General features: G+C 41.5%; 1 protein-coding gene across 1 annotated transcript; it reads right to left on the reverse strand.

The window, feature by feature from the left end:
- Positions 1–5368: 5368 nt before the first annotated feature.
- Positions 5369–14682, reverse strand: LOC118408373. Its single transcript, XM_035809137.1, has 15 exons — positions 14427–14682; positions 13818–14051; positions 13603–13641; positions 13101–13331; positions 12779–12874; positions 12555–12620; positions 12283–12351; positions 11955–12062; positions 11493–11723; positions 11236–11355; positions 10253–10293; positions 9892–9981; positions 9130–9739; positions 8638–8772; positions 5369–8400 (listed from the first exon to the last, which is right to left on the reverse strand). The coding sequence occupies exons 1-15, from the start codon at positions 14680–14682 to the stop codon at positions 5369–5371; spliced, it is 5358 nt and encodes a 1785-aa protein (XP_035665030.1).

Consider the following 14682-nt stretch of genomic DNA (forward strand, 5'->3'; position numbering starts at 1 on the left):
CAAGCCAAGTTGCCGGGTAACTTTATCTCTGTAATTGCTGTGGTGTTGAGTTTTGTCAGACTGTGGAGCCCATGGAAGGAAATTTCTGGGAGAGAAACCAAGTCAAGAGTTTTCTCCGGGAACAAGGCTTCTATGACTGGAGTCAGTAAGTCTACCTGTTTTGATTCGACAGTGGAAGTTACAACATGTAATATGTGATTAAATGCTCCAAGTCCTGCATCTGACTGAATGAGCAAGTTCACAAACGGAAGTAGGTGGACTCTATTGTTGTCGCATTTGCCCAGCAAATGGGCAACGATGTTACAACTGAGAGGAAGAGCAGCTGATTTTTCCACAAAATCTCTTAGCTGTTGCTCTCCCTCTGTACCTGCTAGAACCATGTGTACTAGCCATTTTGCAATGAGGAATTGCCGTATGGAGTCGTGAACAAACTTAAAAGAGCCATGTTCACCGGATGATGGTTGCAACAACCCAAAACTTGAGTGCTGAACATCATCCCACTCCAGCTGACCTTGATGCACAAGGCACGTCTTGTTGTTTGATTCGTTTTCATAGGCTGTTTTTCCCAACAAAATGCAAAGAATTTCATAGGAAGACTCGAATTTTTTCTCACTCGTATCATTTTTGGAAGAAAACTTTCTTGCACACACTTTAGCTACATACACTACGAATTCTGATAAAGTGTCAGGAAAACTTTGACATTGTTTCCAGTATTCACACAAGTAAGAGTGGAAAAAACTGTCCCTGATGAGGTGCTTAGCTAGTAAGTTACTTGGCCAGCTCTCCTGGACGACCCTTGCTGTATCTTCATCAGTCTTGAAGAAGTCCTGGAGACAGTCATGCCAGGCCAAGGCGTCTTCACCGGTCGGATATAGGGAGGGGCTGGCCGGGATGCTATGTAATGCTGAAAGAAAATAGGGGCAACTTTTACAAAAAGTATATTAAAGCAATGTCTCTAAAAATGCATAAAAGAACATTGTTACAACCACAATGTACAACGTGTAATTTTGTTAAAAACGGATCTATGATATTAGAATTGCAACACGGTAACAAATAGCTGTGCCCCTGTGTGGTGCTGTAAGAAATATTTTTTTCAAATTTTATGAAATGTATATAAAGCCTCTAAAGATGCCCATAACAAAATTGTTTCAACTACAATGTACAATGTACAATTAAAAAAAATCACAGCCAATTGATCGGATATGATAATATATGAAAAACAGTAAGGATTGTCCAGACTAACTTATACATTAAGTACCAGAATCCAAAGATATGCTCCCATCATCCTCGGAAATGGACCCTCCCTCCTCGTTGCCATGGCTACTACCTGATTCTGATCCTGATGTCTCGCTGTCAGTGCCATCTGATGACCTGTCATTGGAAGTCTCCTCATCTAGGGTCAAGAGGAATGTATGGGGTTATTATGGCTGCCATCTTATCCCAGTGATAAATACGTAATATCTTTCGAGATGATATAATTTCTCACAAGGTAGATAGATAACGATAAAGATCTGAGAGAGAGAGAACTGGTTTATTTAAGCACACACACAATGCCAAGTACAAGATGATAGTCTGAAGACTAGATTGCTTCGTACAATGTACAAAAGAGACTGGCGCTTAAAAGTCTAATAAAATGTCCTGCCTAAGTGCATTAATATAATAATAATCGTCACTTAACTGTACAATTTGAAAGTGTGGATCTACACACACATATATGTATATAAAATAAGTAATAAAGCCGAGTATAATAAAATCTATGAATATTGAGTGAAACACATTTCACCGAGGCGTTGTTCATAGATGTACATTTACATTTATTGTCAATAAATGTAAATGTACATATTTGTGAACTCCTTAGTGCCTGCATTTTTAAAACCATTTTAGAGTACTAGTATTTAGGTCCATAATTAACACGACACCACCTTATATAGTGTACAACGCTATAGTACTAAATGGCGAAATAGTTATATTCAAATTAACTGGACAGTTTGTGTGAATGAATGATTACCTTCTATCGAAGACTCTCCATCTCCAGCATCAGACTCGGTCCTGAGTTTCTTGGAGGCGTTTACAGGGTCCTGGTCGCTCCTCTCTCTTTTGTTTACGCCTTCTGATGGTTGTGACACACGCAACCCTGCATATATCAACAATAAAAGCATCATACCTTTTACTTCTTATAGGACAATATGTGACTGTGGCAATACTGGTGGAGACATTCAATACGTGGCCTCTACGCAAACTCGTTACCTAACCAATTATATCATATCATATTATAAAGCAGACAAGACAAGCAGTACTGGAGGACTAACTTCGTCTGCTCCACGTCACGAGGATGAATGATGATGATGATATTATATTATATCATATTATGTGTATGTGCTTGCAAAGCCATGCAGTCATAATACCGAAGCACAAAACGTACTGTTCATATTGCCTCGTGTTGTTGTCACTAGTTAACACTTAGTCTAGTGTTTTGGCATCTCATTAAATTGTTAAATGGAGACTCCACACGAACATATCTACATAACGTTTTCCTGAGCAGTGCATAGTAAAGATTACCAGCAGGATTTGCCAGTCCGTCCTCAGCCATAGTTAGTACACAAGACGATGTCTCCTGGGAGTTAACAAAACCCTGAAACAGCAAGGTTTGGTCATCGTCACTACATAGTTCCAAGTCAGCACATCATGTTTGCGGATAACTTAACGTTACATATAATAGGAACATTATCAACATGATTATACAAAAAATAGTAATTCCTTTCATTTCACAGGCATATGCTATTCATATCAATGTTCTTGATACGTTAATACAATGTTGGCTCTTCTACTTTCAAATTAAGTATTGTACGAATTACGATCAACAAAGAACTGGACCCTATTTACGTAACCTGGAAGTAAGCCCCCCTCCCCACCCTCCATTTTGTTTGGACGTTAAAGTAGCAACAATGACGCTTTTCTGCGTATTCTAAGCCGAATCGACAACGTCTTCATAAAAACCCGAAGATACGGTCACTGGCGAAAACTATGTAAGTTTTAAACGACGACGAACTCTCCACATGCAGGTACCGCAGCAGTTAACGCTATGATAAACACTCAGTAAAATATCTGTAATATGCTGGCATGAAGACCCTTTATCGATCTATGATTTCATGCTTATCATTTACAAGTAGAACTGTGTTGATGCCACAAATCTAAGCTCTGTGCAAGAACAGTGGGAGTTTACCTGGCCTGGTACCTCTATCCTTTCTTATCGTCATCTCGGATCCAGGACACTGTGACAAACTGACCTGGATACGAGATCAAAGCGCCCCTCGCGATTACATTGTGAACTACAGCGAAATGGATTTGACTGGTCACTGAGCTGTGTAATTTCATTGCTTTTGTTTGAACCTTTATTTACATTGTAAGATCCCAGGAAGTTGTTGATTTTGTTGAGAAGCTATTCTATCAGTAGTCCACACAACCACAGCACACCCCATCACACAGCAGAACAGCAACAAAACACAAAACAACAAAATACACGCAGCACAGTACGTCACTTAATATAAGATGATTCTCTCAACTTAGTCTTGTTACCAAATACCCTGAAAGGGACAACTTCCTCAACTGGCCGAGGTTCGTCCACAAGTCGTCTACTCTACAGGAACATCTCCATGGTAACCAGGAGCGTGTCCATGGTAACCAGGGGCGTCTCCATGGTAACCGGGACAATCTCTATGGTAACCAGGTGCATCCCCATGGTAACCAGGGGCGTCTCCATGATAACCAGCAGCGTCTCCATGGTAACCAGGAGCGTCTCCATGGTAACCAGCAGCACCACACGCGGTTTTACTACGCTAACATCCGGCACATCATGCCAGACGACTCCGTGTACGTCACCATAGTGATAAACCCGGTAGACATGTTCGATTTTACCTACAGAAAACTACCTTTATACTATAACCAACGCAATGCCAGCCATTGCTATTGACCTATATACATGTAACGTTAAAGAGACTTTGTAAAGTTTAGAACGTTTTTTTTACACTGTATTGCGTTTAGATAACTATCAAGCCTTACATATTTGTAAAGCACTATCAAGCTTTATCAAGATATAACGCACCGTTAGTTCCACTTTCAACCCATAACGGATGCTACTGTATGCTTGCCTGGTCGATTGACAACATCTACAATGCCACCAATGCTGCCTGTCTTTCAGAGAAAAACAAGGAGGCCACGATTGAGGTAAAATCATCTTTATTTTATTTTGCTGTTAAAAACGTTCACAAACACGTTTTAATGAAACCAATATTAATATTACCTTAAAAACAATTCAGTGATCCAATGGTGAATATATGTGATAAATTTTACGGTAATATTTACAATGTAGACAATCCACGTGGCCACATGCACAGATTTTTCATATATCCAAATTTTACATATTTGCAAACTTCAAGTTTTACGTCTTCAAAGTTCACATTTTCATAAAGAAATGTAATATATTTACACGGTGTACGTATTCACAAAGTTTACACATTAACAAAATACATATTTATAAACTTTACTCATATAAAAAGTGTAGATAAAAATATTGACAATATTTACAAGGTTTACATATTTACTTTTATTTATTTATTTATTTATTGATCTTTAGGGTAGTCCCTTCAGTTAACGTAGTAACTGATTTCCAAGGGAGCCCTATAAATCAAAGTATATATAAGTACATATTTACAAAGTATATATATATATATATATATATATATATATATATATATATATATATATATATATATTCTGAAGCCTGCCCAAGGGCGCACCCGGGGTAGTCACGACTTCAAATATCAACACATATTTGCACGCACCGATATCTACAAACATTCTTTTTTCCCACGCACAATTCCCGAGTGGAATGCCCTGCCTGGCACGGTTGTAAGCGCTCCCAACGTTGAGCACTTCCGTGCCAGGCAGGCGGCCTGCCCGCCCTAACCCGGGAGCCTCAGCTCCCCCCCCCTACTTTTGCCCCTCGCGGGGTCATTTGGGGGTATCCTATGTAGATGTAGATGATATATGTTACTTGTAAGTGTGGCCGTGGTGTTATTTCAGTTTCACTTTCACAAACAAGTCTGTTCTTTTGAATAATAAATAAGACCAATGTATACATAGTTTCCAATGCTCATATGAGCAGGATACAAGATAAAATCACCTCTTGTATGCAAACCATGTAATGAAGACAATAATTTCTGACAAATTATACGTTATTGAATTCGGACAGTATGCGAACGCTGAACTTTTGCTGGTAAGATTGAGAAGTCATGATATCTTAATGCATATTGGAAGGACATAGACATCAATTTGCCAAGGGAACACGAGCTGTGAGAATAAATTCAGCCTAAGGTGACATTGAGTGTGGGTTATTTGATCTGGGGCCCCTGTGGTTGATCCTAACTGTCTGTTGTCTGAACTTCACATTAATCATCCACTCTGTCTCCTTCCTTAACCTCCCCCACTGCTGTTCCTCCCTTCGTTCATCCTCCCCACCTGATTCTACAGCCCCACCCACATCAGCCTGGCTGCCGTCATACAGGAGTTTTCCCCACCTGTAAGCTTTCCCCTTCATAGTCCTCACAAAATCTCGGACTCCTTCAGCACTGAACATGTTGCCTTCCAGGTCGACTATCTCCACATCTGTCGTAACCTTCAGCCATGCAGCTATGGCAGGGAGGGACTCGTCACGGATGAGATTGTAATCAATATCCACACGTGTCAGGACGGGAAGCTTGATGAAGGCAGCTGTCAGTTCTCTAACATCAGACAACTTGTTATAACTAAGGTCCACATTCTTCAGGTTCTGACACGAACCAAGACCCTCAGCAAGACCAGGCACTGCTCGATCACTAATGGCATTGTCACTGAGATCTATCTCCTCCAAGTTGGGGAGGGGAGGTAAGACGTCTCCCCTGTCAGACAACTTGTTAAATCTAAGGTTTACCTTCTTCAGGTTCTGACATGAACCAAGGCCTTTACCAAGACCAGGCACTGCCTCATCACTAATGGCATTGCGACTGAGATCTATCTCCTCCAACAGAGGCAGATGTTGGAACATCTGAGTTGAGAGTCTTATCATGTTGTCCAATGACCAGTCCATCAGCTTCAGCTTCTTTAACACATGTCGCACTCCATACAGCTGGTTGATGTGTTCAGCTTCCTCCTCTCCCTGACAGCTGACACAAAGTGCTAACTCCTGCAGGTTGGGCAGCTGTGGGAGGAACTGCAGTAGAAGGTGGACTGCAGTAACGGGTAGTGAAACATCCTGCCAAGAGGATTCGTTTTGTATGAGATCAAGTTTTGTTACCTGGCTGGCATCTGTTCTGCGTGTGAGGAGAGACCAAAGGTCGTTAAATATGTCATTATTGTTTCTAATGTCCACCTGCAGCTGTTCGAGTTGTTCTAGCAACAGCATCAGTGCCCCTTTATTGGAGATGTTATTATCGGAGAGATTGACAGTCCTCATGTTCGGACATGAAGCAAGGCCAGCAGCAAGACCAGGCACTGCCTCATCATTAATGGAATTGTAACTGAGATCTATCTCCTCCAAGTTGGGGAGGGAAGGTAAGAAGTCTCCCCTGTCAGACAACTTGTTATGACTAAGGTTCACCTTCTTGAGTTTCTTGCATGAGCCAAGACATTCAGGAAGACCAGGCGCTGCCTCATCACTAATGGCATTGTGACTGAGATCTATCTCCTCCAAGTTAGGGAGGGGAGGTAAGAAGTCTCCCCTGTCAGACAACTTGTTATGACTAAGGTTCACCTTCTTGAGTTTCTTGCATGAGCCAAGACATTCAGCAAGACCAGGCGCTGCCTCATCACTAATGGCATTGTGACTGAGATCTATCTCCTCCAAGTTGGGGAGGGGAGGTAAGAAGTCTCCCCTGCCAGACAACCTGTTATGACTAAGGTTCACCTTCTTCAGGTTCTGACATGAACCAAAACCTTCGGCAAGACCAGACACTACCTCATCACTAATACTGTTATGACTGAGATCTATCTCCTCCAGGTTGGGGAGAGGAGGTAAATCTATAATATGAAAATAAGTAAGGTTTAAAATATTTAAGTCCCTACATAAAGCAAGGCATCTAGCTGAAACTAATTGTGCGTTCCTTTTCACGTCTTCTAGTGATGAAGATGAAAACTTTGTGTTATGAAGGGTTAATGTGCTGAGAAATGGCGCGAATAGAAAATACGGCGCCATCTTAGATAAACCGTTTATATCAACCCCTTTCATTTGAACGGTAAGTGCTGCCAGTAAGGGACAGTGCAAAAGGTACTTCTGAATGTGATCTACTACCAAGGATTCATCAGTTCGTTTGAAGTACAAACTCTCAGCATGCCGTGATTCAGTCTGGAATAAAGGCAAGCAGCTTAAGCAGCGGATTTGTTGGTAATGACTGACACTTTTGGCAGATTTTGATTTGCTAAATGGATACATTTTAAGTAGGTGTTTATATTTCAACTCGCTGGGTAACTTTATATCTCTAATGGCTCCGCTTTTGGACATGAAATTTGTCAGACTGTGGAGCCCATGGAAGGATATTTCCGGGAGGGAAAGCAAGTCAAGAGTTTCCTCTGGGAACAGGGACTTTACAGCTGATGTCAGTAAATCTACCTGTTGTGATTCCACGGTTGTAGCTACAACATGTAACATGTGATCGAATGCCCCAAGTTCCGCATCTGACTGCATAAGCAAGTTCACAAACTGAAGCAGATGGTCTCTATGGCTGTCTGATTGGCCGAGAAGATGGGCAACAAAGTAACAACTGAGAGGAAGAGCAGCTGATTTCTTAACGAAATCTCTCAACTGTTGCTCCCCCTCTGTATTTGTTGTAACCATGTGTACAACCCACTTTGCAATGAGAAATTGTCTTATGCTGTCATGTACAAACTGGAAAGAGCCAGTGTTATCATTACCCTGAGATGCGGGCTGCAGCAGCCCTAAGCTAGACTGATGGATATCATTCCATTCCAGCTGGCTTTGATGCACAAGACACTGCTTGTTGGTTGATTCATTCTCATAAGCTGTTTTTCCCAACACTAGGCAGAGACTTTTAAATGCAGTCCCGAATTCTTCCTCACTTACATTAATTGGGGAACACAGCTGTCTTGAACAAGCTTTTGCTACAAAGTCCACAAATTCTGATAAAGTATCAGGACAGTTTTGATACTCTTTCCAGTATTCACATAAGTAAATGTGCAAAAACCTGTCCCTGATGAGGTGCTTAACCAGTAAGTTACTTGGCCAGCTCTCTTGGATAGACCTTGTCGTGTCTTCATCAGTCTTGAAGAAGTCTTGTATGCAGTCATTCCAGGCCAAGGCGTCTTCACCAGTCGGGTACATGGAAGGTCTGACTGTTCTGCTGTCTGATGCTGAAAAGAAAGAAGAGTAAATTTTTGTGTCCAAGATGACTTATGAAAATAATCAAAGTATCTACGAAGCACGAAGTCTCTATGCACGCACGAATATATCACAACAATTAACAATGGAAAAAATATAATTGTAGCGAAACAATGACATCTTAGCCGATGGATAGTAATATCTGCACTAACTTACAAAATTAAAGGAATGGTCAGACGAACGTGTACATCAAATATTGTTCCATTTACCGGTATTCTCAGATGTGCTTTCATCTTCCCCCAAAATAGCTCCTCCCTCCTCGTTACCATGGCTACCACCTGACTTCGATCCTGATGTCTCACTGTCAGTGTCATCTGGCGACCTGTTATTGGAACTCTCCTCGCCTGGGATCAACAGGAAATATGCAGTTGAGTTGAGTTGATCTACCATATGACCCCAGCCTTCTGATCCCAGTACGATCCTTAGTTTTCATCTTAAAGACATATGCATTACGGATAGTAGTTACTCAAGTAACTGACTGTGATTTGGGAAATGTATTGTAAGTATATCACATAACATACACATTATCATTTGCTCCAAATGTCACATATTCTAGATGAAAGTCTTTACAATTGTTGTAAACTATGACAAATGGAATTCTACTCGCATATTCAAAATTTAAAAAAAAATCCAGATAAGTATAAGTCGAAGAAGCAAGCAAGAAAACGCACGTGTCTTAATGTTAAATAGAATGTTCTTACCCGCGGTGTGGAAATAGTTTGGCCGGGGAACCGGGATGGGAGAGACAGTCGAAGTCAGTCCGGGACTTGTTGGTGCGTTGCGTACTTGGACCGTGTTTGCCAGTGCTCCAGCTTGTGGGCTCAGCCTGGCTGTGGTGGTCAGCGTTGTGGAGTGCATCACTTTTCCGGTAGGTGTCGTCATCAGGAGGGTGTCCATGTTTTCTTTCGTGGCGGATTCGTCAATGTCTATCGTTGCTGAGCGCGACAGCAACATTAGCTTGATGTCGAGACAGTATGGAGCTGGACATGTCTGCTCTTGGCACCGTTTGGCATGGTAACAACAAAGAGCGATCAACTGTTTGCAAATAGGGCAGCCACCATCGGTCTTTCTCATGCAACTCTTATAGTGCTGCGCCACACTTTTCATACTGGAACAGTTAGGTTGGCTGCAGTCTGCATCTTGGCACTGGCAGGCATGGATTAGTGTCTGCATGCACCGCTGATTGGCTTCACGTTCGGCCTCTTCTTTACTAATAGTAGGCTCTAACGTGTCTACATCGCTCGGAAGGCCCCACTGCATTTCGTGCGAGTGTCCTTTCTTCTTGTAGCACACTACACATAGGTTACAATTCTGTGAAAAGGAAATAGAGACATTGTTGTTGGAGATCAACACATAATCAATGACTTATTCTATTCTTTTGTCTACAAATATGACTCATCGATATCAGTAAATGATGCCCTATCATCACTACCATCATTCTTCGATAGTAATGTTTTATTCACCTTGCCACCTGAACAAATGTAAGAATATTCTGGATTCATCGTCTGCTTGCATGAGGTACAGGTCATGGTAGCGGCAATGGGCCCAAGATTCTGTAAGAGTAAGAGTAATAAGGTTACATAATGGTATCTTCAAATACATGTTCGATTCAAGAAAGATCTAGAATGCATTTTATATCACCAGGACAGTGCTACTTATTCACAATATACATGACACATTTACAGATTCAGATCATTTTCCCAGAAATTAATGAGACACGCTATTCAATGCATAACCAAAGCAGCATACAATGCATCAAACAGACTGGTAGTATAGCAATATGTATCAAAGACGTTTTTGTCAGAAGCAAATTATGAATCGTACCTCATTTTCCGGTACTTCTGAAGTACTTCTTGTCACGAGAGCTAGACAAAATACAAATAGGTAGAATGGTCTTATTATCTCGTGAAAGGTCGTCGCCTTGCAAAACGGCCTGCCGTGCCCAGTGTGCGAAAAGCATTGTCTCTGCGTCCTTTCTTTATTCTAGCTATGGCATCTAAACAACCTGGAATTATCCATCGGTTACATACCTTGTTTGAAACTCTTATTTACCTTTCAAAATCAGGCTTTACTTAATTCCGAACGACCACGTGAAATCACATCATTTCATATTGTGAAAAGCAAAAAGCTTATATAAGATATCAACAAAACGCTCTGACTTATTGGTCTTTTTTTAACGTTGTGAAAGCACATAATTCCATACTGTAAAAAGCAAAAGCTCACAAAAATATAAGAAAAAAATCTATGCCTCATTGGTCTTATTTAACAACATCTGATTGATCTAAAACTCAAAATCACGATTTACTTACAATGTAACTCCAAACAAAAACCACGTCAAAGCAGTTCATTCCATGTTGTAAAAAGAAAACGTTTTTCATAAACAATATTGGCAATAAGCTGGACATATTGATCTTCATTATAACATTCATAAAGCTTCCGAAACACCGTAAAAATCCGTGTGTACAAATTGCCGCCTATGACATGCAAGCAGTAGAGTCTTTCCCTGCTTTAAAAAAGACGGTTCCATAGGGAATTGCCAACCCCTGAGGGAATGCATTTGTGCAATTTTCTAAATACTTTCAAAGCAATCGTAATACTGTAAAAATGCCTCCGCTCCAAAGGCGTCGCCAAAAACCTTCGTCCTTTGGCGTGTGAGGGTAATGGCGATTTTTAAAGCTATATAACGCACGTTTGCTGGCGTCTTCAGCCGTTCTGAGTTTGGCTAAAGTTGGAAGAACGCAGCTGGTAGGCCAGCAAAAACAATATGTTTCCATTGGATACATTAATATTTAATCTTGTGATCTCACCATAATTTGTATCTCCATCTAAACTTGACCCGTCGACTTTATCATCCCGACCTTTCCCCTTTGACCCCCTTGAACCGTCATCCACATCCTTCTGGAACAGTGAACCGGTCTCTACTTCATCTGCGAATAAAATGTTGAAATAAAGGAAATATGAGTAACTGTCGCCACTTTATTTGTGAATAAAACAAGATATGCGCAGATTTAAAGGTATTGCGTTAACCTTAAAAACACAAAACATCACTCCATTAATGCACTACCTGCTATCTGGTGCAGACCAGCTGTCCTCAGTCCCATCGACAAAGTGGCAAGTGTTGCTCCCCACTGTTCCCTCTGTACCCACTCCCCCAGGCACTGTTTTGCCTGACGGTTTGGGGGGTAGGATCTGCTGATTCTGCCAACGTCAGTACTGCTGAATCCCAGCTGTAAGGCTAGCCAGGTCCAGTTGTCCTCAAGTTTGTTGGCTATGAGCATCAGCTGGTCATCGAAATCTGGAAAAGTCAGAGTGGTTTTTATTTTGACCCTATACACTTGTAATCAAACAAACGCTGCCCCAAAATGTTTCGAGCATCGACGTTTTGGGACACACTACGTTGCTATGTGGTATCCTATTTCATGTCAAACAAATTGCTTGCAACTTTATGTGAAGACTCGTGGTTTAAAAAGCTTAGCGATGTTACTTAGACTTAAGATCATCATTGGTGTACAACATAGCACATTACCTGGGTCAACTTCAAACTCTGGTTCTTCTTCTCCTGAACTGCTGTATACCGCTGAGATGGAACTTACACTGGCGTCAGACTGTTCATACTTGTCAGAGAATGGCTTGCCTAGGGAAGGGCACACCAGTTCAATCAAAATTAAGGTACCACCATATTAGTGACCGTTTCATGTTAAGAAATGTACCTATGCCAGGCATCTGTTGCATATGTTTAGTTCCTGTCATCTGTGCAAGAACTCAATGAGCACAATATATACAATTACAATATACTACGTATGTTGTTGTAACTGTAGTCAATGTTTATTCAAGTAAACTTACAAAGAACTCACCTTCTGGCACCAGATGTTCATCTCCCTCTGAGTCGGAACTTGCTGAGTCAGGAAGGTCCCTCTCGTCATCTACAAGACAATAAGCATGAATTGAATTCATGATGATGTTGATTTACCCTTTAAGGTTAGGCTAGTCTTTTATTAAACTACCTATTGTTTCAGTGCCTAATGCTTCCTTTTATCTATCTACCTGTCTGTAGGTCATAAAAAGACTATTGCTTTTCTCTGTAAATGTGACTAATTACCTCTGAACATATCGCTGAATAACATACCATCGTCCCTCTTGGCGTTCCTGTTGTCTGATTCCTCCTCAGAGCTGCTGGAACTTGCCGGTTTGGCTGGTGATGATTTTTGTGCGGAGGATGAAAGAACCATGAGATGACTTTACCATTCACACGTGCCGGGTATTATATGAAGAAAAAAACATTTTCATTGCAACATTGTACGGTTTATCTTACAATCAACACATTTGTGTCTGAATGAAGTATTGACTTACGACCGGGACTGGTCACATCCCTGTCGTCATCTGGCTTCTCTTTTGCAGCCCCACAATGCTCTCCTGTCACAAACAGCTGGCCAGAAGCTGCTGCATCTGCACGGCAAGACGATACCATATAAATATGATATTTCACTATAAGAAATAAAACTGATGGTACTAATAAAAGTGTTAGCAAATCTCGGTGTAGAGCTCTACTATTACTATCATGAACTCGTTTGAAAGTCAACTATTTCTGGAATGGCAACGGCAAATAACTTATATCATGACTGCATGAATCTGCCTTAGATCATATATCTTTGTTGAATTTAAAGAAAATCACCTGCAACCTCGTGTATCCCAGCATCCCTCAGGGCCTGCACCAGCTGTTCCAGCGTGACGTCACCAACGTTCCTCTCCATCCAATCACAGATCAGCTGGTGAGGACGGAGGGAGGGGGGCAGTCTGGCTGTCAGGTCCCGGATGTAGTCAGTGTTGAAGCCGAGAGATGAAGCCAGCCGCTCCCACATGGAACCCAGATGGTCAGCAATGGCGGCAAACTGTCTGTCTAGTTCTGTAAATCATGTATGACAGTAGTTTATATGACCAATGTTCACAGGCTGGGAACGCTTAGATACCTGGTATCAGTGTCTAGGGATAAGGATGTTTCGAACAATATAACATTAAAGTTTATCATCATTTTGGATGCATTTTAATTATAACTATGTGTGTTTATTACTTTGGTAATAACAAAGTAATAAACAAATACAAACAGTTAGCTACTATTCATGAAACTGTCCTATCATATCATTTTTGTTCGACTCAATTTAGACATGATTATATACCTGATTCCACCTTCACTTCCGGCTCATCGGTGTCCATTTCTGTATCGAGAATAGAGAAGGTAAAATAGCTAAATTTGATATCAAATATAAATACCTTATATACAAATCACAAATGTAGGAATATCATTAGACAAGACAAACTGTATTATGAAGCACATTTTATAGCTTTAAAGCTCATCCTGAGATCATCAAAATAATTTCTATACACTGATTACCTGATTTTACTGTTCCCATCATGCAACAGGACGGCACCTGTTCAGCTGGCTCCTGCTTCACCTGGATGACGTCATCACCACCTGACACCTGCTGCCCACCTGTGCCATCACCATGGTAACCAGGAGACGTGTCGTCACCATGGTTATTGCTGCCCGGTGCAGGAGGACCCTGTCCTGAATGTTCCCGAGATGGACCAGGATGTGGGGGGCCTCGGCCTGCTGTGCCACTCGGGTCTGAGGAAAGAGTGAAGAGACGGGGTCATTAAACACGTTAAAGACAATTTTCCTACAAGTCAGATGTTTTGTAAAGTTTTGATTATAAAAGGAAGGGGATAATTAGACCTTGGAATTGCTTTACGGTGTAAAGGCACCTGTTTGACTTAGCGTTTAAATGTCAATTTCGGATCTCTGTTCGTGTATATCAAAATAAAGTTTACTGTCCATCACTAATAGCAGTTCAGTTCTGTAGACCAGTTCTGAAGCAGGCTTAGGTTTCGCACTTGTGAAGTAGCGCTTGTGAAGTTCCTCTGTCAGTAGTCTGCACAGCTGTTCTCCTCGAGTTGGAGAGAGTTACTTAGACAGATGATGTTACATGAAAAGATGACTCACCCTGGCTTGGGAAGTCTCCGTCCTCTGTGGCAAAGTCCAAGACTCGGACATGTATGTACAAGTCTGCTCCTCCCTCTGCTGCCCTCATGTCGTCTGTGATCAGTTCCTGGGTCAGGGTGTCGGACAAGCTTCCGTCACCGTAGCCTCGCCAAAATGTGTCGTAGCAGCCGATATCGGAGAAGTCAAGATGGCAGAGAACACACCCTAGCTCTGCTTTTCTAAGGGCAGCCTCGAATCTTTCAAAGCACCTCATCAT

Source organism: Branchiostoma floridae, unplaced genomic scaffold (assembly GCF_000003815.2).
Source record: "Branchiostoma floridae strain S238N-H82 unplaced genomic scaffold, Bfl_VNyyK Sc7u5tJ_1578, whole genome shotgun sequence".
Taxonomy (NCBI): Eukaryota; Metazoa; Chordata; class Leptocardii; order Amphioxiformes; family Branchiostomatidae; genus Branchiostoma; species Branchiostoma floridae.

Excerpts from the sequence above, each read along its gene's own strand:
- LOC118408373 (XM_035809137.1), bottom strand. The coding sequence starts at position 14,682 with ATGATGAGGTGCTTTGAAAGATTCGAGGCTGCCCTTAGAAAAGCAGAG. Across the intron at positions 14,052-14,426 it reads CGGAGACTTCCCAAGCCAGG|ACCCGAGTGGCACAGCAGGC; the intron begins GTGAGTCATCTT and ends CTCTTTCCTCAG. Across the intron at positions 12,063-12,282 it reads TGAACATCTGGTGCCAGAAG|GCAAGCCATTCTCTGACAAG; the intron begins GTGAGTTCTTTG and ends GCCCTTCCCTAG.